Raw genomic sequence first — 25,438 nt, forward strand, 5'->3', positions numbered from 1 at the left:
AGGTTGAAGCATGGATGTATTATAAGAACTGGATAGAGCACCGCCCCCTCTGCCTTGAAGAGAATTTTGTCATGGTGGCCTCTCATGGTACTGCAACAAAATATACTCATGCGGCCCAAAAAGCAATTTTCCCATTGACCACAATAGTAAAAGAGACGCCTGTAAAAGTGTCCACAGGACACCTGAAGACATGGACATAGGCATGTGTAGATCTTTATAAAATATATTTTTAATTCATGGAGTTTCACATTTGTAAAACCTTCCTAAAGGCCATAACAAGCCAAGATAAATCTTATTTCCCAGAGTGACGTCACAGGTGTGTACGAGCACAGCAAAGCGCGGTCATGTGGCGTCTCGGGAACGGCGCTACTGTCAGGGAAGTGTACGATGTGAAAACTTTATGAGAAATGTGAATGAATGAAGGCAATGAAAGGTTTTCTTTTACATTTTTTTTAAATATTAGGACAAAACAGGTTTTAGTTATTTATACGTGGCTCACATAATTCCTCACTCCACATATAAACTAATAGCCATATAGGTTATTAAATTGATAATTTGAACCTGTAATGATGTCATTATACTTTTCAGCTTACTGTATTCACTGTCGTTGGTTTTGACATTCATTTACAAATTCATGGTTTGAAGCCTGAAGCAAACGTGCAATTGGTATTCATGAAAACTGCTTGCACAAGTCAGTATCATACTCCCATCATGCCTTTCGCGGTTTATCGACGCACCGAGCAAGTCGAGAATGTGGACGGCTCGTTCACATAGCCGAGAGGCATTATGGGAGTAACACTACTGCACATGCTCTATGGGCCGCACAACCCGGAAATAAACCAGGAAATCAGAAACTTTGTTGGCATATGTGCTGGGTGAGCAATTCCATAGGAATATCTATTTCTTATAATACATCCATGGGTTGAAATCTGTCTTTTTTTCCATCCAGAACAGAACATGTGAGAGAAAAACTGCCACAATCATTCCTCAGCTTTACTTTTCAAGGTGAAAAATCTACGTGTCGCATGTCGAAGATTTACTTCAACACTGGTCGATGCATTTTTATCTCAAAACAGGCTTAGACATCTTTGGATCCTAAATTCCTTAGATGGAAATAAGGAATTGGTGTCACAAAATTAAACATTGTATTTGTAGAAGCAGATGTAACAAACTCTCTATCGTGAAAATGCTGGATAATGAGCCAAGATGAATGTTTGTTTCTTCCCAAACACCAACAATGCATTTTGCAAAAGCTGAGGTCATCTGTGGACATTGGTCTTCGTCCATCACTGGTGCTCCTCTTTCAGTTTCTGTTTCAATGGACTAAATAACCTCTGTGTTTATGGTTAAAAAAAAAACACCACAAAGACTCAAAAGTCTGAGTGAAAAAGAAGCCATTCATTATATAATGAAAGGCTGATAATGAGTATTAAATATAATGCACAGTGTCTGTGTCCAGGCTATGATGAAGAGTTGGAAGTGTATAAAAGCCCTTTATGTTTCCTCCTCCATTTACGCTGCTAAAGTGCACCCTGGTCGAGCCGCTGCCTTATAATCCTATGTGTACACCGTCCTCCATTTGAAGGACAGTTTGGTCTGCATATGCATGTATATGTGAGTCAGCGCCTATATGTTTGTCTTACAGTAAGCCATACTTTTTCCTTTCTTTACTCTCCCCCCTCCTCACCGTATCTGCTTTAATCCTTCATTTGCTTTCTCGTACCACTATGACAAACTTCTTTTTCTCTTTTATAATTTAAAACCAAAATGACGTCTTGAAGTTTAACAAATAGGAACACAAACACAATTTGAATCTCAACCTTATATCAAATCATAAGTGCAATTTGATTTCTGCTCCCTGTACTACATCTGCATATTTCATTATTATTAGCACGCCTACAGTCAAACTGGAGCGGCCCGTTTTATTAAACGAAAAGAGCAGCGCTACAACTAACCAGCGTACCTGTGTCCTGCGTATGTATGCCTCTGTTTTTAAAGTTTAGCGTTACTTCAGAGACTAATTTTAACAATCTGGAGTCATGTAAAAATGATGTCACGCGCGTCCTTTCCCGGTCAGTCGTCATGGAAAGCTCTGCCAGCCCTGCGATGTTTGGACCAGAGTCAAAACAAACGTACAAGCTGAAAAACGGAATAACATATCACTGGTAAAAATAAATGGTGTCCATTTGCTGTATTTGTTCATGTTTTACAGAGGGTTTAACCTGAGCCAAACCTTACCACCAATGATAATCATATCACAGTCATGCATGTATGATATTTTTTTTTTTTTATAACACTCTGGTATCGGTACTCTGTATCGGCCCATACCCACAGCACAAGTATCGGAATCGGTATCGGGAGGGAACATCTCTAATTGATTGATATGTAGACTAGGCCTAGACTGTCTCTCTTTGCCAGTTCCACTGTATTGTAATGTTGTATTTTAACGTTGGCGATAATGGTGTTACCCCAGGAGCTCAATATTTTCTCAGGTGATACTTGGGGTAAGAAATTTGACAACCACCGGTCTAACACATGTGAAATGCACTCAGTAAATGTCATTTTCGGGGGAATATTCTGGAACATCTTACATTGTAATATTATTTACAATGAGACATAGCAGAGATTTAGAAATATGAGCTTGTTTCTTGGTTTGTGCCAGGTGTCATTTTACAGATTTTAATGTGGATTATTAGTGGTTCGCATTAGTTGACTGATTATTGCCTGGCTGATTATTAGGGGCCGATAATATGTATTTGTGCTTTATTTTAACGATTTCCTTACGATGTGAACACCTGGCTCACATTCTCAGGGTTCTGTGCGGGCCAATCAAGTTCTTCCACGCCAAACTCAAAGTCAAACCATGTCTTTATAGTCCTTGCTTTGTGCACTGGCACACAGTCATGTTGGAATAGAAAGAGGCATTCCTCAAACTGAAGCATAGCATTGTCCAAAATGTCTTGGTACGCTGACGCTTTAAAATTGGAGATAAGGGAACTAGACCAACGCTGGATTGAAACACCTTAATTCAATACTCAACAGTTGTGGACCAATACTTTTGTCGATGTGATGTGTGTTCATGCCTGTGAATCCGAAGGCGAGCGATGGAAGCCTGGCTGACCACGTCATGAAGAGCTTTGCAGACATTCAGTCGAGTTCTTATGATCGAGTGCATGAGATTAATGCCTCGGCATATACTGTATGTACTGCTAAAGTCTGTCTGTCTAAATGATGACACCAGCCTGACGCAGTGTATCATAAGCTCCATTGTCATGCTTTGCGTAAGCGCTGGTGTGACGCCACTGTTGACACAAAGAGGGTGTGAAACCTGTTTGCTCTCGGGTGCCGACAGGACCGTGGCGTCTCCACGAGACCGTCGTGTTCAGAAATCACATGTCATATCTGATCATGTCTGACGTGAAACCATCTGGTTTCAGTGGCAGTGAATGCGTGGGTGGTTTTAAAAGGCTCATCGTCATGGACACAGAGAGAGAGTCTAAATAAATAGTTTTTCTTTTTTCTTTTTTTTTCCTTTCGTCCTTCCTCGTTGTCCTGTGGCTCTGAAGGCGAGTGAGCAGCAGCAGCAGCAGCAATCTTAACAGGAACATGACGCCAACAGTGGAGGCGATGACAGAGAGTTGACATTTTGGCTGTTATTACAGACATCTGGCCTCTGTGTGCAGGTGCAAGTGCTTTTCATTTCGTAATGTCACCCTCTCATTTCCTGTCCTTCAAAGCCTCTAAACCTCTTTGATGAAAATAAGTTTTCACTAAAAGCTTTTTTACAGACTGGTTCAGGCGACTCCCAGTAATTCACTCTCGGTACTTGTCTGTGCTTTTTTATTAATATTATTATGGGCAAACAGAATCACAGTGCTACCTATAGTTTGGTTTGGTTTATGTGCTATTTTTAACCAAATTTAAATATACCTTTTTATAAGGGCCTGAGCATGAGCATTCGGGCCCGAAAACGGCTCGAAAACAGCCTGTTTTTCTTTAGATTATTTTTATTATTCCGTGGCTTTGCGGTCATTTTTGAGGGGGTTAAGATCCATAAATACTCTAGAAACTATGCACGAACGTCAGGTGAGGCAAAAATGTGATAGTGGCATAAAGCATGGACCTGTGTGTTGGCATTAAGGCTCAATAGCGCCCCCGATTGAAAGTCTTTGAAACTTGCTGAGTTTGCTGCCTCACTCTTAAGTGCCTCCCTTTTGACCAAACAGGAAGTCGGCCATGTTGGATTTTGCGTCCATTTTGGCACTCTGTAAATGAACGGACTCATCTGAGCAGGTTTATCATACGTACCAACATAAAAACAAATCTGTCAACTTCGTCACTGGACACATGAAAGATGAATAGTTATCAATTCATTTTTGGCAGTGGGAGAAAGTAGAGACACGTCATCCATGTTTATTCACAGCATAGCTTTTGGCTTAAATACATACATTTGATTTGATCAGTCATTTTTTCTTCCCTGGACATCAAAGGACATAAAACATGATATAATACAGTAAATGTCTTAGTAATTTAATTAAATGTATCCCCCTTCGTTCTACGTTTGCAGTATATTATTAAATACATTCAACTTCTTAAATGGTCGACTACTGTAGTGAAGTGCTTTGTCATTCATTTTTAAAAACCCTTGGCACTGAGCTTATCTGTGCTTGGTTTTTTTTATTCCTTATCTTGAATTCATTTTCTCCTTTTTTTCTCACAGGAATTGGTGAGAATTGATTGTCTGTGTTTTAAAATGTAATCTTGTGCTCGGTTTGGCTTCTGGCACCGAAATCCTCGTCATTCAATAATGATTTTTTTGTCAAGAAACTAAAGTAGATCCGACTGTCTGCTGTTATTATACAGTTACTGATCTGTTTACTTTGTCTTGGTATGTCTTGTCCTATGAGAAAAACCTCATAATCCAGACCTGAGGTTTGGCTGTCAAATAATGAGGGGGGAAAAAAAAGCCCAGTCCAAGGTGTCAGAGGAAATGGTTTTATTTTCCTAGACCCAGTGGTATGACAGAGTCAGTCATACACTTTATTAGTCATCATATAACACTGCTTAGTCACTGGCTTTGAAAAGGTGAATTTGAAAAGCAATTTGAAAAGCAATTTAACAGTATCCGGTATCCCATGTTTGTGTGTGCGTGTGTGTGTGGTTGAATAGTTTTTCTTTGATGATTTAGTTTTTAATAAAAATGCTAGGTGGAGGTGGAGACTTTTACACCCTCTGTGACGGACTCTCCTGACACAATTTAAGACAACTTTATTCTCGGTCAAAGAAAGTCATACTGTTGGACGTCGCGCTCATGACTCTTCCAGTGCAGTCTGTTGACGTCACATGTTGGTATCGGCTCAGCTCGCTTGGAACATCACTGGGTACCAAATAAAGCACCAGGTACCGAGTAGTGCAAGGATTTCCCTGTGTTCTGCCACATGTAGTGTTTTTTTTGTTTTGGTCTCTGTTTGCTGTGTCTCCCACATGAACCTCGGCAGAACAGCTGCCATAAAGAGCAGCAGGTACCATCCCTAATGGAAAAGCAAAAATATGAATTTATATAGAATAGAAAGTTAGAATGTTAGACACGTTCGGTCAGGTTGGTCCCTTGTAAAATAAAATAAAGCTGATCTCCTTTCCTTCCTTTAAAAAAAAATAATAAAACAGAGTAGAGTCGAGCCGATTCGAGCTGGAAACGTGTAACGTAAAAGCGCCATATCTTATCTCAGACCACGGTCGGGTTAAGCCCTTGTCATTAAACTGTATTTATCACACTTTGTTGTTGCTCGCTCGACTCTGAATCAACGGGCCTCACTCGAGTATGTCGCTCACGACTGTCACATGCTCTCAGTCAAACACACAAGTGGCAAGAAAATGAGTTTCTGAGTGGAGGAGTGATGGTTTGCTAAATGGCTTGTCAATGTGCGCACACCATCAAGCATCCACCGCCACCACCAACAACAACATATGGGCTGGTTCATGCTGAAGTTTCAATGCCTGTCAAGGGTCCGTCGAGATGACGGACTCGGAGACGCGTCGGCGGGCGGATTCCCAGGAGGTGTGTTGACTCAGGGTGTCGAGGATCAGTGTGAAACAGGCAGATGCCGAAGAGCGATAGTGTCACAGCATTGGTCATTTTCTGTTCGAGACAAATGGAGGCAGAGTCCAGAATAGCAGCAGCGCTCACACTGGGCTGTTACGTCAAGCTCATTTATCAGAGTGAGACGACTGCGCGGCAAATAAATAGACTTTTATGGCTGTTATCACACCGCGATCGAGACAGAGCCTGGGCTAGTACAGCCAAGGTCAATTTGAAGATGGAGAACTGCCTCTGATGGGAATCTCTCATGTGGGAAGAAGCATGTTATTGATGTTTTTTTTTTTTTTTTATCGTCTTGTATCACCAACATAAACAGAGGAACAACAATCCTGTGAAAATGAGTTGGAATCAACACATTTCTCTATTATTTTCAAACTGGAGTTGTCGACTTTTATTATTTTTTTGAGGTCAGGATTTCTGAGAGAGACCCGAGAACAAAGAGCAACTAAAAAACACGAACAACAGATGAGACGAGAATCATAAAATACATGAAATATTAAAATTAAACAACCTGAAATGGGTATGGAACACTGATGCAAAAGACCAGTATTGAGCGTAAAAACCTTTGACATAACCAAAAAGATGGAACTTATATTCAGTCAGTGGTTCCCAAAGGCTGGGTTGAGACCCAAAGTTGGGTCGCGGTTGATTTTTATTTATTTTTTAATTTGCAGACTTTTCCCAACCTTTTAATTCAGATGTATGTGTATATGTTATAAATGATGTGCTTTAAGATAGGTTTCAATCAATTTTATGAAACATCAGCACCAATTCAAAATTGTATTAGGTTTGTGTATTTTAATTTTGGTCACAGTAATTTGCCCTCTTTTAAAAGCGGATTCCTTATGGCTCAGACGGGATGCATAATCATATTCACCACACAATTTTTCTATTTTTAAGAGAATATACACGACCTGAGTCACTGAGGTGAAATCTGTGTAACTGAACTTCTAAACCACCTTTTTTTTCAAGGTGTAAACCTGTGTATGTGTGTAATGTCATCTGTTGATCCAGGTGCTAGTCTTCACAGTGTAGCATAAAGAATAGAAATGATACAAATATTCTCTCTCTGTGTCCAGGTGAATCTGAGCAGCCATCAGTACCTGTTCACCGTGGACGTGAATCCCTCGGAAATGCCCTGCCTCTGTCTCCGACACGACGTGGACGCTCTGGTGTGGCAGCCGCGTCCCGAGCAGCCGAGTAACATGTGGGAGCACGTCGCCACCTTCAACGCCCTGGGTAAGAGCTGCACCCAACATCAGGAGTCCAACACGTAGCTATTAGTGAGCCCCAATGGTGAGACTGCATCAGTTTGTTACCATGGCAGTCGTGGCTGGTTTGTTCATTCCGGCTGCTGTAAAAACATGGTGGCACAAGATGGCTGCCACAATGAAGCAAGGCCCTTTGCCCGAAGTCCATGTACAAAGCTATAAAACTTTGAAAAGCTTATAATATTTCGTATTTGAGGAGGTTTTTTTTTGTTCATTGACTGTAGACTCCATCTTCTTGTGTGAAGAGCAAGTTCAGGGGAATCCATTTTGTATTGTATCTGCTTTTTAATTCACACAGAACCATCTTCTCCACCATTGTTTTGGTGTATTTCCGTGGCAGCACTACAGCGCCACACTCAGGCCTGGCATATACACTACAGCGCTTAGAATCTTTTGTGTCTATGAAGATGCTAAGTTTATGGAAAGATAAATATCTTATTATTTAAGTAATACTGAAATTGACAGTTATTTGATTCTTAATCAACATGGCTTCTCAAATGTTGCATTTTTATATATATATGTATAAACATGTACTGTATATGTGTATATATACAGTATATATATATATATATATACAGTACATGTATATATATGTATATATGTGTATATATATATGTATATATATATATATATGATGTATATATGTATGTATATATATATATATATGATGTATATATGTATGTATATATGTATATATATATATGAAAATGCAAGAACAAATTGTATGATATTTATTTTTTGAGTCCCTTTAACAAACAATATATTTTTTGTATATATCTGAAGAGCGCAGGTTTTTTGGATCCAGTGATTTTTGCTGCACTGCAGAGTTTCATCATCGTGATGATTTGACACACACTTTATCTTTATCAAATAACTACAGTCTCTTTGGGTTTGGATGTTACACTCGGCTGTGCTGTGATTAATTGTGCAGCCCTTCTCTCTAATCTCTTTGCCGACTTATTCTGTCGCACTGACACACGATGTGATGTTTACTTCCCCCCTTGTTTTTTTGGTTTGTACTAGTACAGTCCCCTTATTCTTTCACTGATATCTCTTGAATTCATTATCCAAACATGCTCAAAGTCGGAACTGCACACACTGGTGCCTTTAGTAAATCATCTGCCAAGTTTCAATCCCATCAAGCGAACCATTTGACAGTTATGCGATTAAAAGTCACATGGACTTTCCTCACGTTTATAGGTAGATGTGAGTGGTCCAGTCATCATATCTTATCTTATTAGCCCGAGTACGAGCGTGCGATCAGAGGTTTCACTGAACAGCAGTCTCATTTCCATTTTTGATAAATCACAGCAGCTCCAGCTGAATAATTCATCCTCAAAGCCATTAACTCTGTTTACATCTGCCGTCCCGCGGCTCCGCTGCCTACAGCGCTGCACTGGAAAGATGGAGGAACGTCTTAACTGGCTGCAGTTGACGATGAGAGGGAGTTAACGCTGACACTGATTGTAGCTTGAAAGAGACATGGATGTTGTTTGAAAACAGGGTCATTAACGGATCTCTCTCCCTATGGTGCACATTAACCATTCAAATCAGTCTGCGTGATGTGGTGGATTATGTTTTCGCTTCATAGATTAATCCCTCGTGAGACTCTTGGCTAAGATGCACTATTTTTTAAGGCTGCAACCATTTATCGATTAGTAATTTTAATTACGTTTAATAATTAAAACAAGCCTTTTGACTTCTTAGCTTCTTAAATGTGAATATGTTTGGGATTATTTGCTCATTAAAACCAAATACATTTGGTTTGTGGAGAAAACAACACATTTCAAGTTTTGGGAAACATTTTCTGACATTTTGTGGAGCAAGTGTAAGATGCTCACAATCGATCAACAATTTAAATATCTATCGCCCCCCTGTGGTCTTCTGAATAATCAATGAATGGATTAATGTTACAGTGTGCATGTTTCTGAACTGATTTATTCTCCGTCTTCACAGGATACGTCCAGGCGTCCAAACAAGCCAAAAAATTTGCATCCTGCGCTCCGAACTTTTCCTACTCTTCGATTTGCGAGTGTCTCTGTCGCGCCTTCATCTACCGCCAGCCGTCGCCCGTGGAGACGGTGCTCTTCAACCGGAAGCAGGGCCGCCAGGTGGCTCAGGTTGCCAAGCAACAAGTGGCCAGTCTGGACTGCGACAAACCCATCCTGGGCTTCAGGGCGACCAATGAAAGACTGTACGTCCTGACCCCTGGTAACCTCTTTGTTCTTAAGGTCAATAACAATTAGGTTAAAGTCGCCTCGTTTGCCTCTAAAAGCCTCTCATTCCACACTGAACATTTGTTTTCTTCTACAACAGCAACAAAAAAAGACTGCATTTGTCAACAATGAGGTTTTTATTCGCTTCAATTTTCATTTTTTATGCTGCAAATCTTCATTTGCAGTTTGGAAAATATCAACAAAACCATAATAAATATTCACAAGCTGATGTTTTTAAACATTTATTGGGGGGAAAAAAATGATTGAATAATATTAATGACACTGTTTTCTCATGGATATCATCATCTCATACTGGATTATTCATAAATGTACATTTCAGTAACCTTTTAAAGCTGCGGTAGGCAACATTGTGTTGGTCAATAATTCCATAATATCCATTTCACAAGATATTAATCATGTGAAATCAGAGAAAAGTAGCCTCTTTGACTTTGACTTATCACAGGACAGCTCAGAGAGAGACAGTGCGCCTCCTATTGGCTGGCCCTGAGTCGCACCTGTCTTTGCTTTTAACTGTTAAACAAAGGAAAAAGGAGACACTTAATGTAATAAGACATTGTCATTATGGGCCTTTCAGAGATGGAGTGATTGCCTCGGGGTCATCTGTCATGTGTGAAGAGTGTGCACCTGTCCATGCTCATCTGGTGGGCGGAGCCTAGGTCCAGTGTCTGAGAATAAGTGACATTTAATGGTGAAAATGTAGATTGTAACAACAATTTTCCACTCTCCATTCTCTTTCCTAAACTCATCAGAAGGGCTGTCACTTTTTTTTTTTTTTAGAGATGATTTCAAATGTTTGATGTTTTTACGCAGAATTACGGGTCCTTAATCCTTGGAAAAGGTGACAGCGCTACACATCAGGGAACTATGATGGCCTTCACATTCTGCTATGGATGTTGTTCGCCTTTGTTTACGTCATAAGCTTCTGCTTTAAAACATGAAAAATGCACTCTGGCTGGTTCGTCCATTCAAGTTACTGTAAAAACAAATGGCGCCCTCAGTATAGCAAGGTTTTATTTAAAGTATTTATAATATAAAACGTTTATTTGAAGCCTACAAGAACCAAATTACTATATCAATACATTTACAGTGCAACAAAGTGTACATCTGATGATGAATAATGAGTTCTCTGAAGACTTTGTGTGCGTGTGTGTGTGTCAGATGGTCAGTGGGGAGTAGGAGGGTGGAGGGGGAGGAAATCCTTCACACACGCGTCCATTTTTATTCCCATTCATTACATAAACACGTTTTACAAATCACACTTGGCTCTTTTTGCCTTTGACTCCATCTTGGACACATCGCTGGATGAATTCTCCAGAGGGACAAACGTTCAATCAAGTCATTAGCGAATGATCTTTAACTCTTCTCTGGTTGTGACGATGGATTAAATGGAAACGGTAGCACCTTTAATAAAAGCTGAGGCTATTATTAGAAACACCGCAGATGGAATCTGATGCACTCTACGTCTGCACCTTTAGAAACCTTGGACAGATAATTGAGAAAAGTTCATGTTTTAACCTTTTGTGCTTTCTCCGTATTTATCTAAAAGGTAACATCCAGCCGATAAACAAACATTTCTGCTTTCCTTGCTCAAGGCTGACATTTTCTATTCCTCCATTCTGAGAAACCCTGAAGAAGACCTCTCATCCTCCTCGACCTCCTAATAGGTATGAAAAGATTCAACACGGGCGATAATGGACTCCAACACATTATAATCCACTAACTCTTCTTTCTATTTCATTCAATTAAAAAAAACGAACAGCACCGAGATACAAAAGCAGAGGAGAGAAAGGGATAAATGTTTTGACGCGTGTGATGCAGCCTCAGACGTGGATGAGTGCACTCACTGAGAACATGGCTGTCAGCAGGGACTTGAAACAAGGCAGCGCTGGACCAGCAGCTCCTGTGTCCCTGCTGTGGGCTAAAAACGGGGATTTTCTCCATGGACTTTGGTGCAGAAAAGTAACTGGTTGATAAACTATTTCTATTTCCAGTCAAAAAAGGTTTTCCAATAATGATATAAAGTTGCAAACATAATCCTAAAGATATTATAGACTTGAGCAGGTGTATATTTTATCTATGAACCTTAAGTTAAGTGGCTGAAATCAAACAAACTTTCCTTGTTTCTCTGCTGGCAGAGGCAGGTTTTCCCTGAATAAAACTAGGGATGAACTGATATGTCGAGGAAAAACCTAGAATCTGATGCATTCTTTAAACCCTAAATATCACGTCAATGCTTCACTAAGCACAGACTTGGTTTGGTGATGCACTCAGACAGTTTAGTAGTTTCCTTAAGAAAGTAATTTAAAAGATGTCAAAAGACTGATATTATCGGAAGATTCTCAAGATTGTGATAGTGGTATCAAACATGGAAAAACGTCTTTTTTTTAAAATCCCTGGCAGTGTCTTTTTTACGTTCAGTTGAAGGTGTATGATATTCGGAAAGGATTGAAGAACTGCTCAAGTTGCTCAAAAGGCCAGTGATGTATGAACTGGAACAACCCGAGGAAGAGTGCACATCGTCTTGTCCAAGTCAAAAGCTTCACAGTTCAATAGTCTTCATCAGGATGGGCAATTTTGTGAAGACTGCAATTTGTGTCCTCTGCTCCCCCCCGCGTCACGACACTCTCTGGGGAGACTCTGCTCAGCCACACGACGGACCAGGGGTAACCACTCTTACCTCTTAACTCTGTCATTGTTTTTCACAAGAAAATCCTTTTTTTTTTACTCCCACGTTGATCTAATTATTGATTTACAATTGAATTCGACTCCACTGCTTGTTTTTATTAGCTTTACCAGCATCCCTAAATTGCTTGGAGACAATCTTGTCAGGTCCACTAATGTCTCGGAGGATGAGCTCTATTTGCTCAAACGTGCAGAGGAAAAAAAGTGTCATGGAGCCGCCTGACACAGAGAATTGGATAGTATAAGTGCTCGCTGTGTGTGCGTCCCCCGGGCCTCCAAACCACAGCTTTTAAAAAAACTTTAATAAAAGACCATTTCTGAGATTGATAGTCTCGCGTTCTCTCTTTCTCTCTAAGATTTAATCAGCTCCTCTGAATAAGTTCAATTGGCTGCAGGGTCAGGGAACCTGATCAGGCTCTAAATTAAAGTCGGGTTTCCTGAGACGACGACAGCCGCCGCCTCGTGGACCTGATCCGGCTCATATTTCTCCACCAGTGTTGTTTTCAATCACGCTGTGCAATAAAGGTATACACTCGGGTTATTAATGCATGACTCAAATCAGCCGCACACTGAGTCATATGGCATTTCAATTGTTTTGATGACGTTCATTTACCTGCACGGAAAAACAAGAGGAGTTTGTTAACTGCACTCAGAGAAGCAGTTTGTAGATCGGATTTGAACCACCATCCTTTTTTGCTGTGGGGTGACTCGGTAACCGCTTCACCACAGGGATGGATATGGAAAACCTGTATAATTAAAAAAAAAAAGACTGACCATCAATTGTCCAGATGCAGAGCGTGCTGCAAATCAATAAAAGTGGATGCCATGGACGAAGCGGCGCTTACAAGTTGCCCTCCCATCTTAAGCTGTGTCAGCATATTCAGTCCTTGAATTTCCTGATCCTGGAGTCCTTGAAAAGTATTTGAATTGGATGTCAACCAAGGTGTGGGAACACACTTGTAATTATTAGTCTATCGTAAAATGATAAAATGAAATAAAGTGTAATACGAATGCAACAAGGTGACACTGTTTCATCTTTATTTTGAAGAAAACTAAATCTGCTCCCTGTGAGTTTAGCTGCTGCTGTAATTGGCACCTTTAAAGATTGAACAATTAAAGTAAACAAACTCACATATTCATTCTGTCAGACAATCGCACTGTGGCTCAATTGTAACCCAGCTGATTGCACATTGTTCTGTCGAGAATGGAGCTCACTGATGTGATCAGTGGACGGAAAGAAAGTAATGATTCCATGTGGACGTCATCCTGTCTGTCCACACGGGGAGGAAGCGTGACAGCATTGTAGAAAACATAAAACACAGTTTTACACACTTTACTGTAATGAAGAAGTGATTGTCACAAGGTGGTAGCTTAGCTCGTAGCTGGACACATAAAACCTCAGTAAAGTCACATTCATTTACTTACCTTTTGTTCTTATTAACCATAAGGTGTTGATAATTGAACTTTAGAGATGATATTTATGCTGATTCTAATGTCTGTAGCACTTCCAGATTATCTGTTTAACTCTTTTTCCAATCTTTGCACTAGGCTAAACTAAGCTAAGTGCTAATCACTGCAAAGCTGTGCTTTTGTGCCCCTGATAAAAACAAGTCTAATGTTCTCTCACTTCTATTTCTCTTTCTAATTTTAATTTCAGATCATCTACTGAAAATGTGCACTTTCTTATCTCTACTGCAATATAAAGTCACTGCCTCAGTGTGTTAGCGTAGCTTGTAGCTGGACACACAAACAACAGTAAAGTCACATTCTGTCTTTTATAGACTTACAAAGTGTAAATTATTGAACTTTAGAGATCGTTTTTATCGTGATTTTATTGGCTTTCCCTTTGACAGGCTAGCTGTTTACCTAATTTCCAGATTAGACTTTTTCCATTATCATAAAGATGTATTAAAGTTTAACAGGAAAAATGCTAATGTTTGTGTGTTCGTTTATTGCCACAACAGACCTAGAAAAGAAAAGCCGTGCAAAACAAAAGATACTTGAATTTCTTCACGACAATAACATTGCAACCAGGTAATATGGCACGGTCACTTGGTTTACTTCCTTTTAAATGTGTGACGAGAGAGTAGTTTTCCGTGGCAGTCTCTCGCGCTTCCTTCCGTGTGTAATTACTCCTAAAAGCTGAAGTTGCGACCTCGTTGCAGGAGAGCTGTAATCACACCAACCCTTGTCTTTGTTGTTGTCCCTGTCCACGGTGTCATGACGAACATTACAGTGCCATTATCGCAAAACAGGCTCTTTTTATTGTATTATTTCATGGCTAATGAGCCAGAAAGTTTCTTATCTGGTCACGCCTCTCGCTACACGTCCTCCCTCATTTTCCTCTCCTCTGACTCGACCACACCTCCTCCTCCTCGCTGCCACATCTCACTCTGTCAACTTTACTCTTCGCCGCAGCCTCTCCTTATTTGCACCTTGTCTGTTTTGACACTTGATTGAGCTGAATTCAGACAAGTTAATATCATACTGTAGCACAGATAAAGCTGTTATTTAACCTCCAGAGGGGCACTAGTGTGATTCATTTAATTCAAGGCCTGCATCCCGCAAATGTTTTCTTAATTATATCCTGTCATACGAGAACATCATTTTAAGTACTAATCAGTTTTCTTTTCAAATGTCCTACCTGATTGCTGTTTTCTTCTCGACATATCCCTGAAATCACATGTCAATCATAGCATTGGCAGCACTCTCTTATATGGATTTTTGTGTTTCTGAGTAGTGCACTAAATATTTTAAGGCTTATGACGGTTGTGTGGGCTTATTTAATCAAGTTATTAGCCCATCACACTTTCAACTCTTAATATATTTTGAGTAAAAGAAGAAGAAACGATTGTACTTAGCGCTATGTAACGCTGCACATTCAAAAACAACCAAACAAAACATCATTTTTTGACGCTCAATATCTGCCAACTGGAAAAATAAATCACCTACAATCTGAACACATTGGACCTTTTATAATGAGTCAATTTCGATTTAACTGGGCTACACCTGCGTACAAGCCACTCAGCACATATTGCTTTGTAAATGATAGTGATAATGACACAAGGGCCAGTGATCACAAACCTCCATTTTTTCCTCGTATACAAAAGGTTCAATGTCTCTGTGGACCATCTGTCTGCTCACTGTAGTGTTTTATAGCCATTATCACCTCTGAGACCTGAGCCAACTGCAGACCAGCATTTGTGAGAGAGTGAGGAACAATTTTTTACACTCTAGCGAAACTGCATGACGCCTTTTTGAAATGACACTCACACAGGTTTTAGTTTTGTATTCCTGTGATGTTTACTGAAACTGCTCTCAGGCAAGTTATTGAAAGTGGCGTTCTATAGATTTGATGACGTTATTATAAATCCAATGTTTGAACACAGATGTCATGTGATTATGGGGCAATGATGGGAGGAAAGCTGTGGTTTGATACACATTCTCCACTTCTGTATATTTATCATGGCCAATTTTACAGTTGGGTAGTCATGTATAAAGTACCTAAAATTGATACTTGAATAAAAGTAATCCCACCAGAAAATCACATTTATGGCAATTTTCTGATTTCTTTTTTTTATTTGTTTTTTTTTTAGATAGATTTTATTTGATAGTAACGAGTAGCAAAGAAAGTTAGAGGAAATGTGGTGGTAATTCAGTTGTTCCCCGAGCAACACTTTTTGCGCTTTTACTAATCCAGTGTATCAAAAAAACAAGTTAACCCATTATATCAAAACAACTTTTTTATTCATTAATTGTCTCCTGGCTAATTTGAGATTTACATTCTCTTTCCTTTTAGCACTATTTTGGTCTCTTCCAAGAAAAATAACTGGCTTATCAAATGCCAATCAAGCTCTACTTTGTGTTTGCTTCGCCAGCTAGCTCCCGTTAGCATGAGCTTTTAGCTAAAAGAAACAGTAGCTGCTCAGCACCACATGTTGAACAGAGTTAGTCACTGGCCGCAAGCAGCTAAGAAGGTTGGGAAACACAGCAATTACCTTACCTGGTAAGTTTATAAACTTTACTTAACTATAATTTTGGTATTATACATAAAAATGTAATCTATTTTCTAAAGAAATATAGATGAGCATTAGCTAATTTAGCATGAGCTAATGCTCGCTAAAAGAAACAATAGCTGCTCAGCACCACGTTCAACAGAGTTAGCCACTAGCCACTAAATGCCCCAATGAGTTAAGCAGCTACTGAGGTTGAAACAAAATAATTACTTTAAACTTTCTTCAGCACACAAACAAGCTAACAGAGTCATATACAACTTTAGGTTTAACTATAACCTTGATATTATATATATATATTCATTCCCAAATATTTTGAATTTGTCCTTTTTAAAATCTTGGATTGTTCACGGACATAAATCTAGTAGATTTAGAAGTTAATAATATATTATGAGCATCCAATATTTATTTATTTTTCTACACCAAAAAGAAAAATGTGGAGAGAGAAAAAGAAAAAAAATCCCATAAGCAACTTTATTCAGGACAAAAAGTGATAAAATATACAAATTAATTATTTTTAGACAATCATAAACATCTTCACAAGATAAAAAAAAAAGTGGCAGCAGTTTTTAAAATAGCACATCACAAAAATCATAACTCTATTGTCTTCCTGTGCATCAATGAAAGTTACAGATACCATTGCTTTATAATTGCTGCCAACAATAATAATAATAACAATCACTTAAAATACACAGGGAGCATACACAAGTGCATACATTTACTGATACTCAAGGCATAAACAGCACTGGTACAATCATTATAAACAAACACTGTAGCTGTTATTTGATATGTTCCATATACAGTAGTGAATGGAATAACCCTGTTATTATTGAGTGAAAGCTTCATTTTTCTCCACTGTGTTTTCTGCTGCTGCACAATTACACTGTTTTTCCTTGTGTGTGTGTGTGTGTGCGTGAGTGTGTGGTAAACTGTGCTCTGAAATTCATAAGCAGCCACTGATAAAATGACAGAAAGCGCCACAAACAGCCAAAACAATAAATTCACTTTGCTTCGGCCTGGAATCACAAACACTGACGCTTCAGTGGAACTCATAGTGCCTCAGGTAAATGATTCCAGCATAATTCACACGTTTACACACACAATACTGCAGCTCTGTAACACTATATACAATCTATACTCAATGTAAAACATACTGTGTTTAAGACCAATCCAATGCTGCTCAAAACTGTAGAATTATCTTAATTAAGATATTCAGTGTCAATATTCAGTGTCAATATTTTTGAAGTTGAAACTAGTGCTGTTCATCACATTCAAATTTTATGAAGATTAATACATTAATTTGTGTGTTTTTTAAAGGTTACGTTGGCAGGAGCAACAGCCTCTATGCAGGCCTCAATGCAGGCGTGTCAGTAAACAGTGACATCACCAGTGGGTGTGGCCACAGGTGCAACACACATTAAACCAGGTATTAACTTATAGTGAATGTTATTAAGTTAAGGAAATACACTATTGTCCAATTCGATTAAGTTATTAATTATTGATGACACTAACCACAAAACCCTAACATTAAAATTATTTTAAAAACCAATCAGTCATTTTATGGACAATACAACTAATAATCAACCTACAAACAATCACACAACAACATTTCATCAGTACTGACAATTTATAAAACCCTTTTTTTCCAAATATGCCACAGAATTAGGATGGAAAATATGAAGCATGTATTAAGATAATCGTGGACACTCTCAGCACAGACAGGCTTGGTTTCCACAATGTGCTCAAGGCTGTTTCCACGTCCTTCACAGTACGAATAAGGCCTGTATTGTAAGTGAAGGTTCAGGTGTGTGTGTGATTCACGCTCTTAATGGAGTGAGAGGAGGAGAGACGGATGGCAAACTGGTGCACAGGGTGAAGGTTTTTCTTTTTTCTAATATAAAAGAAATGCACCTTCTTTATATTTCCTCTACCTAAATTTGACTCACTGTTTGTGCGGGAGTGTGGTCAGTTCACTCACGGGAATTAAAGCTGGGCTAGCTGGGAAGTGGACTCCAGCACCTCCTTTAGATTCTGTTTATATCATCGTGGAAATCAGACCTGTGACAAGAGATACTTTGACCAATCACAGGGCCGATCAGACAATGAGGGCGCCTCTTAATGGCTGTTTTACTAAACAGCCAACGGTCCCTTCAGTGGTAAAATTCCTCCTCCTCCACCATCACCAAAAACGTGTGTCAATGTAGGGCGGAGATTGCTTCATCTGTCCGTTGCTCGTCCGGTGGGACACGGTTGTGTCGTGTGATGCGATTGGTTGTTACCTTCTCCATGAGATGAAACGTCTTCTCCAAGTTGTTTTCACTCAAAATGTTTCAACCAACTCTCCGACCTGCTTTGTTTCTTTTTATCTCGGTTAAAGTGAATTCAAAATCTCGTTTCCTTAACTTTTATAATTCTGGCCAAAAGAAACAGCTGCTGATTCCATGATTTCGAAATCTCTTCTTCCTCCTCAACTGTAACAACAAATTGATCAAATGATGCACCGTAATCTGACTGAAATTCACGGAAACCTTTCACAGAAGCAAAGATTTAAAATGCTACACAACTCGAAAAGTTTTGTTGGGACGCGATTATCAAAAAATTGAAAGCATGGAACGATGAAATACAAATCAGCTGAAAAAGAACATTGACGTGTGGACGTGGTGTCCTTCAACATTAAGACATCGCTGACCGGCTGTGACGTTCACCCAACGTCAAATCCCAAGATTTCTTTGTGTTTTGTCACTCAGTGATACCATACTGCTGTTTGAAGCTCTCACCACGAGTCTGTGCTGGTGTGGACTTTGACTGAACACCTTATGTTTGAAGGGAGATCCGTGCTGTTGTTGGCAGTTTTATGTGGTCCAGGAGAAGATAACAGCAGATAAAAGCATTTATCGGTGCGTTTGTGGCTCATTCTTTGTGCATCATTGGCTGTAATCTGTATTTACATCTCTCGCTACAGCAGTTCAGCAGGCACTCAAGAAACAATATTCCCATTTAAAGAACTCCATTAAGCGATATTTTCCAGGTCTTTAATCCTCAGTTGACCCTCGGACCCATCGAGTGAACCTCAGGCTTCACTGAAATCCACCTTCCTATAGACACACGGATTGGGAAACATCATTTTCTGGTCAGGCAGCAGTTCGTCCGTGACGGTGAGCTCCTCCAGCTCTGTCGCGAAGTGGTCGGTGCTCTCCACCATGGACGTCTCCTTGACGGCACTGTAGGTGAGCGCCATGCTGTAGGTGGCGGGTTTGTCGGAGCCCTTCCTCCTGCAGCGGCAGATCTTGCGGAAGGCGGCGCGGAACTTCTGCGACATGGCGTTGTAGATGACCGGGTTGATGGCACTGTTGAGGTAGATGCAAATGCGGCAGAAGAGCAGGAACCAGTTGTCCAGGTAGGGCCGGTCCAGGAAGGAGTTGACCACCACCAGAGTGCGGTACGGCATCCAGAGAGCAGCGAACAGGATCACCACCACAGCCAGCATCTTGGTCACCTGTAGAGAGAGATGATGAGGAGGGTTTCCTGTTAGCATGCACAGAACTATGCAGGATTTGTACCCTAATTTAACATCTTTGGAGTCGTTGTGGGCCACCCTGGTGATCTGACCCTATGTCAGCTGAGATTGGCATAGCGCCCACCGCGACCCTCATGTGAAGGATAAAGTGGTAGAAAATGGAAGATTGGGGGCTGTCTCCACTGCCCCCTACTGTCTGCTATTGGATAACCAGCCTGATCTTGTAAAGAATGATCTTGAATTTGGAGGTCTCACTAAGTCTTGGTTCTCACAAGAAGCACTAATGGTTTATTTTAGATGTTCATCATGACAGAGCCAGCAAAAGTCGCAGAGAAAAGTGTTGTTGGAGGAAGAGGGAAAACGACTGTCTGACCGAGCGATGGGTCACAACCACATATCATTAGCTACTCACGTTCTTTATTTACGTCATCAAGTGATCATCACGTCACCTTTGTGGTGAGTAGTGACGTGGACTTTCGTGAAACCTACTCTTATCTACTGTTGCACATATGCTATTGGGATTTAAAGTTAGCGAAAACTGAATAAATCTTAAAATGTCAAAAAAGTATCCTTTTAATTTAATAACTGTAGCATCTTGAAGGTGAAACACACACACACATACACACACAGGTTCATACACCTATTCTTCTGAGGACACTGCCTTGACTTCCATTCATGTGGACAGCCTGGACAAAGCCTTATCACTAACCTTAACCATAACCAGTTAATGTCTAACCAGTTCCACAGAAATGTTGTCTCATTAGGGCCAGGTTTTGGTCTCCATGAGGACTGGTCCTGGCAACATCAGTGCCAGAATAGAACACACACACACACACACACACAGACACACACACACACCAAATTCTAAATAAGGACATTCAAAAAGTCTTGTGAGGACCAGTTAAAATGTCCTCCTTAATCAAACATTGTCATGTACATGTAACCATAACCCCTAAAGGCAGCAATAACAAGTACACACACGCACAGTGTGGAATGATATTAAACAACAAAACAAGATTTTTAAATGACTAACTCACATTGATTATTTAATTGCTTGTAAAGGCGAATGAAAATATAACCTTTTTTTGTGTTTTTGTGCTTAAAATGTAATCAACTGAAGAATTTGTTACAGCACCTGCTTTAACGGTCTCCTTTTTTTTCAGGACCATTGAATGAATGAATGAATGAATTAATGAATTCATTAATTCAAGAAGCATTTTTACTCCTGCAGCTGGTGGAAACAGGGTTTAACACATTTTCAGGTGACATTATGCAACAGTTTATCGAAGTTAATTATGTTTTTTTTGTTTAATGTGTGAAATCCTAACATACTGACAGACGGCAGTCCTGATTATTTTTCAGAAATTAAAGGATCGGATGAAGATATTTACTGATATGAAAGGTAAAATGAACAGTTTTATTTTATATACTAATTGTATTGTAATATTTACATTTGTTTATTGGAGATACACTTGTCAAAGTGTATTTGGTAACACTTTGCAGTACATATATAACTGGTCATTAATACATTTATTTACCTTTTTTATTACAACAATAATTACCATATTCTATACCAGTGTATTAAGTATATTTGAGGAAGAGGAGGAGGAGGCGAATGAGGTCAGTATTTTCTCAGTTACTTCTTGGAATAAAAACTTGAAAAAAAATGACGCACCTGTCTGCGGGATGTTGCGGTGGAGCTGGAGTGGCGCGTGTTTTTGCAGCTGATGCTCTTGCTGTGGTTGTTGTTGGTGTGGTTGTTGTTGGCGTGGTTGTTGCCGCCGCCGCTGCTGCACTGTCCGTTCTTCTTCTTGTCCTTGGGGTCAGAGGGCAGCGGGTTGAGGAAGAGGATGCGCGCTATGAGGCCGTAGAGAACCGCAGAGAGGAGCAGCGGCAACACGAAGAACACGCCGTAGTCGAAGAAGTAAATGGGCAGGTAGAACTTCCTGGGCACCCTGTAACCGCACGTGGTGATGGTGATGTTGTCGTACACCAGCTCCTGAATGTCCGACAGGTAGAACCACACCATGCAGTAGAGACACGTGAAAGCCCAAACCAGCAGGATGATCTTCTTGGCTCTGGACAAAGTGCAGAGGAACTGCGCTTTGATGGGGTGACAGATGGCGATGTACCGCTCTATGGTGAAGGCGGTGATGGAGCACGAAGACGCGTTGATGCCCAGGTACTGGAAGTAGGTGATGCACAGGCAGCCGTAGTGTCCGAACACCCACGAGCCGAACACGCTGTCCGTGACGGTGGGCAGACCCGCCGCAGTGAGCACCATCAGGTCCGCCACGGCCAGACTCACCAGGTAGCAGTTGGTGGGAGTCCGCATGTGTTTGGTGGTCAGAACCACGAGGATCACCATCACGTTCCCGACGATGCCGAGGACGCAGATGAGCAGCAGCAGCAAACTGCTGGTCACTTTGTACTGGAGGCTGTAGTCAGTCCACACTCCTAAAGTGTGGTTCAGCTGCTGTGGAGATGTTGTGAAGTTCCCCATCTTAATCTTAGTCTGAAATCACAGCAGATTATTATTATTATTACGCGTCCTGCCTCCGCTGCGTAATAGAGTTTGGTTTTACGCGCGGCGGAAGCTGCAGATCCAGATCACCCTGACATGACAGAGATGTGGTCAGTCTCAGTGAGTCTGTGCGCGAGGACACGGGGAGGTTTGGTTTTTGAGCCGCGCGTTTACGCATGAGGGCGGGATTATAGAGCGTTATTACATTTTCTGAAGATGATCGAGCCCCAGTCAACAAAACCAGCTGCTCTTAATCTCACAGAACAAAAGATTAGTCTCTTTCACTGATATTATCATTTTATTATTGTTAATGTTGTTGTTATTATTATTGTTATTATTAATAATAATAATAATAATAATAATTATTATTATTATTATTATAATGATAATAATAACTCACAATCATTTTTATTTATAAGATGAATATAGATCAGTTTGATTCCATTTTAAATCTGTGAATTATTATATATTACTTTATGCAAAAACAAAATGGATGATATACATTTGGACCAGTGGTCTCAAACTATGCTCAGTAAACACAGTAAAACTGTAAATACAATAACAACAAAAGCATTTTAGCTGAGTCATGTTAGGTCTGAGTCATCGGTATCAATACTGGAGTTTTTGGTATCGGTATTGGACACAGAAAGTGGTATCACCCCATCCCTAATATTTATATTAGGGATTTTTTTTATTGTGAGTCATATGTCGTCATGTATCAAAACAAACACCATTACTTTGAAATTATGTAAAAAAAATATATTGAAACAAATGATATTATTTACGCTATTTTACGCTAATATCGCCCACACTTGTTCTCCCCCCACAGTTGGACTTCTTTTCTTCACTTTACTGCCCCCCACTGACCAAACTTTAACCTCATGTGGCCCCCAGGTCATTTGAGTTTGAGCCCCCTGATTTAGACAGAGGTGTTACTAGAGTTTCTGTGGGCGCTGTGGTCTAAGAGGGACATTGGTGCATAGCCTCAACAAGTGGGGGCCCCTTCAGGTGGTGTCCATATTCTCTGTCATTTACAAACCATCTGGTGTCATTACAGTGTCAGTTGTCCACTGGGGGGCCCTCATCAACTCGGGGGCCCACCCCATTACTACAGCTCTGCAATCACAGCAAAGAAACATGGTGACGGTAGAAATTTGCAGTATTTGTAGAAGTGGCAGCCAATTCGGAAATTCCTACTTCCGATTACAATTACATCAAAATGTTTACTTGTTAAAAATGATAAACGTTTGGCGATATGCAAATCAGCTATAGGCCCCACCCCCCTCCACTAATGTTGCCACGCCCATTGTTTAATTAGTTTTCACTGCTCGCAGTGGCAGACATTAAACTCACTATTTAAACATTTAACATTTATGATGTTAAAATTTGACATTTTAAAAGTTTAGTATAATTTTGATTTATATAATGTTTGTTTCCAAATATCTGTTTAAAAGTGACATAAATGAACTTAGATACTGTGCTTTCACAGTAATGCAGTAAATTGACCGCTATTTATTTTAATTTCACAGTTATGTAGTATATTACTGTTGTATTACAACTCGTGTTGGATTAAAACAGCCACTGACTGACTTTGGGGTTTGAAGTGTCATCATGGTGTTGGTGTCACTCGGGTTGCCAGGTTTGTACAGAAAGGTCGCAAAAGCAGAAACCCAATGTTTCCAAAAACAAGTTGTAAATATTCCATGAGTCGAGTCATTTCACGTCATCTTTACTCAAAGTCTAAATCGAGTGTTTGACCAACATCGGGCAAGATTCAAGTCCTCAAAATGTGCGACTTAAGTCAGACTTGATGTAGCAGTACCTGTCTTGTGTAGATGCTGCATTTTACCGTTTAAAACCCACATGTTGATAAAGTAGATTATCCTTGGACATGGTTGGACTGCACAGCCAGCATGAAAAGCACAAAGAGTCTGTAAAGTGACCTGCATTTTGCTGCCGTTCTGTCCAACAACACGAGGATGATTGTGTGCAGTTATAGTTACAGCAACAACAACAAAAGTGTGGAGGTGGTGAAGTCTCCTCCACACCAACTGTGCTCCGTTCTGTATCCTGAGCCAAGGACGGTGACGCTCACGCCAACACTCCTCACCCCTCCTCTCCACTGATCATGTGACGGTTCACTACGAGAAGTTCCGAGCCGTTCTTCCCGAGCAGCAGGTGGAACGGGACGACAGGGATTTACATAACAAGAACCAGCCCCCACTGTTTTCTCCTTTTTTTGTCACCAGATAGACGGAGTTTGATTTGATTGCTCAAAGCGTCAGTGGACAGCATGATTTTTCCTCTCACTCTAAATTTACTCTTCACTGTCATTCACTGTGGTTCATGGTAAAGTCCAGTCTAAGTCTTAGACCCTGGACATCCTGGAGAATCCATCACAGAGCCACAGAGCCATAAGCTGTCCAATCTACCTCCTCCCAAAATCTGCATGTTTTTGGATTGTGGGAGGAAACTGGAGAACCCGGAGGAAAACCCCCACACAAACACACACACACACACAGGGCCCTTGTTCCAACCGGGTCCCAAACCCTGGTCTTCCTGCTGTGAAGGCAGGGGCGCATGAAACCATGGAAATGTATTTCAAATATTAGACTAAAAATATGTTAACTGTTGGATTAAAACAGCCACTGACTGACTTTGGGGTTTGAAGTGTGATCATGGTGTTGGGGTCACTCGGGTTGCCAGGTTTGTACGCAAAGGCCGCAAAAGCAGAAACCCAATGTTTCCACAACAAGTTGTAAATATTCCATGAGTCGAGTCATTTCACGTCATCTTTACTCAAAGTCTAAGTCGAGTGTTTGACCAACATCGGGCAAGATTCAAGTCCTCAAAATGTGCGACTTAAGTCAGACTTGAGTCAAATCAGGTGACTCTCAGGTGACTTCTCTCATCATCAGCGTCTTCCTCACATATATTTCACACACTGGAAGTCATGGGTTTTTTTTACGCACTCCAGTCCAAATTCCTCAGCTCCACTCTGATCACATACCCTGCGCTTTATGCAGTAGAACAGTGTGTCCACCAGAGGGAGCTCACGTACACTGTATACCCTCTATAAAAGTGCCAGGGTTTG

The 25,438-nt window shown here is 40.4% G+C and overlaps 2 protein-coding genes across 2 annotated transcripts in view; one reads left to right on the plus strand and one right to left on the minus strand.

Annotated features, from left to right (window-relative positions):
- The window catches only part of nudcd1 (NudC domain containing 1), a 32,912-nt gene extending 23,096 nt beyond the window's left edge, over nt 1-9,816 (plus strand). Inside the window, exons 9-10 of the mRNA XM_058619615.1 lie at nt 7,180-7,339; nt 9,328-9,816. Of these exons, the coding sequence (XP_058475598.1) occupies nt 7,180-7,339; nt 9,328-9,617 (450 nt within the window). The 3' untranslated portion in view covers nt 9,618-9,816. The remainder of the gene's footprint in view (nt 1-7,179; nt 7,340-9,327) is intronic.
- Nucleotides 9,817-16,763: 6,947 nt separating this feature from the next.
- Nucleotides 16,764-22,459, minus strand: trhrb (thyrotropin-releasing hormone receptor b). Its single transcript, XM_058618485.1, has 2 exons — nt 21,496-22,459; nt 16,764-19,799 (listed from the first exon to the last, which is right to left on the minus strand). The coding sequence occupies exons 1-2, from the start codon at nt 22,321-22,323 to the stop codon at nt 19,374-19,376; spliced, it is 1,254 nt and encodes a 417-aa protein (XP_058474468.1). The 5' UTR covers nt 22,324-22,459; the 3' UTR covers nt 16,764-19,373.
- Nucleotides 22,460-25,438: the final 2,979 nt, after the last annotated feature.

Source organism: Solea solea, chromosome 20 (assembly GCF_958295425.1).
Source record: "Solea solea chromosome 20, fSolSol10.1, whole genome shotgun sequence".
NCBI classification, from domain to species: Eukaryota; Metazoa; Chordata; class Actinopteri; order Pleuronectiformes; family Soleidae; genus Solea; species Solea solea.

Excerpts from the sequence above, each read along its gene's own strand:
- trhrb (XM_058618485.1), bottom strand. The coding sequence starts at position 22,323 with ATGGGGAACTTCACAACATCTCCACAGCAGCTGAACCACACTTTAGGA. Across the intron at positions 19,800-21,495 it reads CCGCAACATCCCGCAGACAG|GTGACCAAGATGCTGGCTGT; the intron begins GTGCGTCATTTT and ends CTCTCTCTACAG.